Raw genomic sequence first — 3,088 nt, forward strand, 5'->3', positions numbered from 1 at the left:
TATATCCAACATAGATATAAGAGAGCGCTACACTACGATTACAAATCTTTAAATTCAGCTCATCACGGAATGCGATGTGGCTATTCAGCTCTACCCTTCTGATTCAGACGATGACCTTCAACACTCATCTGCTGCCGAATATTCTCCTCTTGGAGGTCCATCCTGGTTGGAGGTTCATCCTTCACCTCCAACCAGGGCCGTGCTGCCTGTGTTGGACTGTTTTGAGCCTTCATCATTAAACTCTTCATCTTCACGTGGGTCTCAGCGTCAATCCTCACCACATCAAACCACCACCTTATGACAATTTGTTCGGAAGTGCAGCTACTGCAGGTTCATGTTCTTACTAATTTTATTACATCATCATGTTTCTTCATCCCAGCACAGAAAGATCTCAGTCATTAGCTGTGTATCCATTATGTGTGCAAAACTTTGTTGATATTCCACAAAAGAATCATAAGTGAATAAAATGCTTCACTCAATAAGACTTTAAACAATTATCCTGCTTCCTGTAGGAGGAACAAGGCACAGCATCCTGTCGTCTTCTTCATCGTTTCCTCCAGTAGTAACATCCGGTTCTTTGGTCATGTGACTCATGATGGAAAAAAGTGTTTTTATTGCAGTTTTGCAAAATACTTTAATTTCCATACACCTGAAAAACCACCTCCTCCTAGCACAGAAGCTTTTTATAAAAAAACTAGAGTTTTCTCTTTAAATTGAGTTTCCATTGAGCAAATTTATTTTTGTGCTTCCAATTTGCCATCATGGTCATTGGAAATGCAGCTTTTTTAATCATCTCCAGATGTTTCTGGAATCTAAACTGAAGGAGAAAATGAAGAAGCCTCCAGACGCGTTCTGGATCGGACTGACAGACTCACAGGCAGAAGGCCGATGGTTCTGGGTGGACGGGTCACCTCTGGACCCCAGGTCTTGATAAATTTGTTCAGTTCTTTTATCTTTTTTTAAGGCTTAAAATCGCATTTCGTTGCTATAGTTTTGTGGTTTTTTCTTTGCTTTAGTTTAAGTTTCTGGTCTGATGGAGAACCAAACAACTGGGCCGGTCAGAACCCAGCAGGAGAGGACTGTGGGAGGATGGACAAGAAAGGAAACAGTGTAGATCTGAAGAGTTGGGATGATCATTCCTGTCGTGTTCAACTCAAAAGTATCTGTGAGAAACCAGCAGAAATGTGATTGTTTTTACAAAGTCAAACGTTTAAGACGTTTTCTTTCTGTCTGGACTGAATTAAGATGCAAAAAATCAGATTTAAATTTAGACCTTTAATGTACTTTCAGATGATGTGTTATTGCTGACTGGAGATTTATAAATAAACAGAATAGAAAATAAAATCCTGCTGCTATAAATGTTATTAATCCTTTATTCCTTTATTATTATGAACATTATGCTTCAAAATCCAAACAAAACATTTATCATAACTGAACACCAGTAGGGAGGAGTGACTGGTGCAACTGGGTCAGAACAGCTGGTGGAACTGGGAGCTGCAATAACTGGAGTAACCGAGGACATCTAGAGGCCATTACAGGAACTACAGGCTAAACAAACAGGAAAATAAACGCCTAAATCAGGATGTCCAAACTTTTTGTCACATGGTAAAACATTGTGATGGCATAACGAAAATATATCCAAAAATATATTATTTTAAATTTTTCTTGCTCAACAATAAACTAAGGATATAATAATAATAACCAGACAAATTAATAATAATGGGGATGCAATGTAGATCATTGTTTCTCCAAAAGTGAAAAAGTACTTTGCACATTTGTCTTTAAGAGAAAGGCATCCAAACTGTGGGAGTCAGCCATAAAAACCGGATTCTAGTCACTTTTTGTATTTTGACATATTTAGATGTTTAATAAATTAAAAGTAGGTTTTGGTGCGCCTAAGTCTAATTTTGAATTAAAGTCATTAAATAAATGTGTTTCTAATCACCATAAGACAGAGAGAATGCAAAAATGTGGTTTTAAAAAGATGAATACTTTATATTGCATTAAACATATTAAATTATAAGAACATTTAAATTTGTTTGTAATAAATAAAAACAAAAAGTTTCCGTTGGGATAAACAACCTGTGCTTGTGGGCCGAAGTTGTGTAAATTTTTAGTTACAGCCTGGGGGCCACATACGGCCCCCGGACCACACTTTGGGCACCCCTGGCCTAAATCCAAAAATCAGATCAGCATCATGAGTAAATAGCATTTTTTTTAAATAAAATCAAATGTATATTATGAAATGCTGCAGACTGAAGATGTTGCAATATTTTCTATGATCTGATCAATAAGTTGGTGAACAGAAATCATGTTTCCTGTTCAGTTTCTCAGCATCATATCTCTGAATGACAGAGCGGCTTCCTGTTCTTCAGCTGCCCACAGGAACATCGACGGCTGAACGCAAGAATAGTGTGATGAGAAAAAAGTGTTTCCATTGAGGATTTATAAAACACGCTAAAAAAAGGTTTATTGAAAAACAAGAGTTTATTCAAAACTGGCATATTTCTGTTAAGCAAATTTATTTTTGTAATTTCAATTTTATGGTTATTCAATGCTATCGGATTAAGTTTTAATGCATTAATCAAATAGGAAAAAAACAGAATTGAACCAGAAGGGGGCAGCACATCCACATCTGTTTGCTGAGATCTTACTGAAATAAAAGTTTAAATAAAGTGAATAAAATACTTAAAAAATAAAATGTAGCAGTAAACCTACAGTGTTTGAATAATTAAATTAGGATAAGAGATGTTGTACAGTCAGGACGTAGCTTGGACTTAAACCTGCTTCAGCCCAAACAGGAAGTTTCTTCAACATAAAGCTGTGAGACAGGAAGCAGAGAAACACAAAGAGTCCAAGAACTTCATGGTTGTTTTCCTGTTCAGTCTCTGATCTCCAAACAGTCGCAGAGTTTGGTTTAAAGTTGGACGAATTTCTGCATGAAGAGTCTTTAGCAGAACTACAAAACAGGTAGGAATATTTTTACTGACTTTTCATCAAATATTTAACCAGGAGGAGGAAACAGATGAACCATTAAAGGACTTTATAAAGGAAGCATCTGGTGACAGTGGGAATAAAATCTGTAGTA

The 3,088-nt window shown here is 36.4% G+C and overlaps 1 protein-coding gene across 1 annotated transcript in view; it reads left to right on the forward strand.

Moving 5' to 3' along the window:
• The window catches only part of LOC106943221 (C-type lectin domain family 4 member E-like), an 8,137-nt gene extending 6,210 nt beyond the window's left edge, over window positions 1-1,927 (forward strand). The window contains exons 2-3 of the mRNA XM_015026557.1: window positions 800-924; window positions 1,017-1,927. Of these exons, the coding sequence (XP_014882043.1) occupies window positions 800-924; window positions 1,017-1,188 (297 nt within the window). The 3' untranslated portion in view covers window positions 1,189-1,927. The remainder of the gene's footprint in view (window positions 1-799; window positions 925-1,016) is intronic.
• The last annotated feature ends 1,161 nt before the right edge of the window (window positions 1,928-3,088 follow it).

This window comes from Poecilia latipinna, unplaced genomic scaffold, assembly GCF_001443285.1.
Source record: "Poecilia latipinna isolate Pla-1442-1.1 unplaced genomic scaffold, P_latipinna-1.0 Scaffold5000, whole genome shotgun sequence".
Taxonomy (NCBI): Eukaryota; Metazoa; Chordata; class Actinopteri; order Cyprinodontiformes; family Poeciliidae; genus Poecilia; species Poecilia latipinna.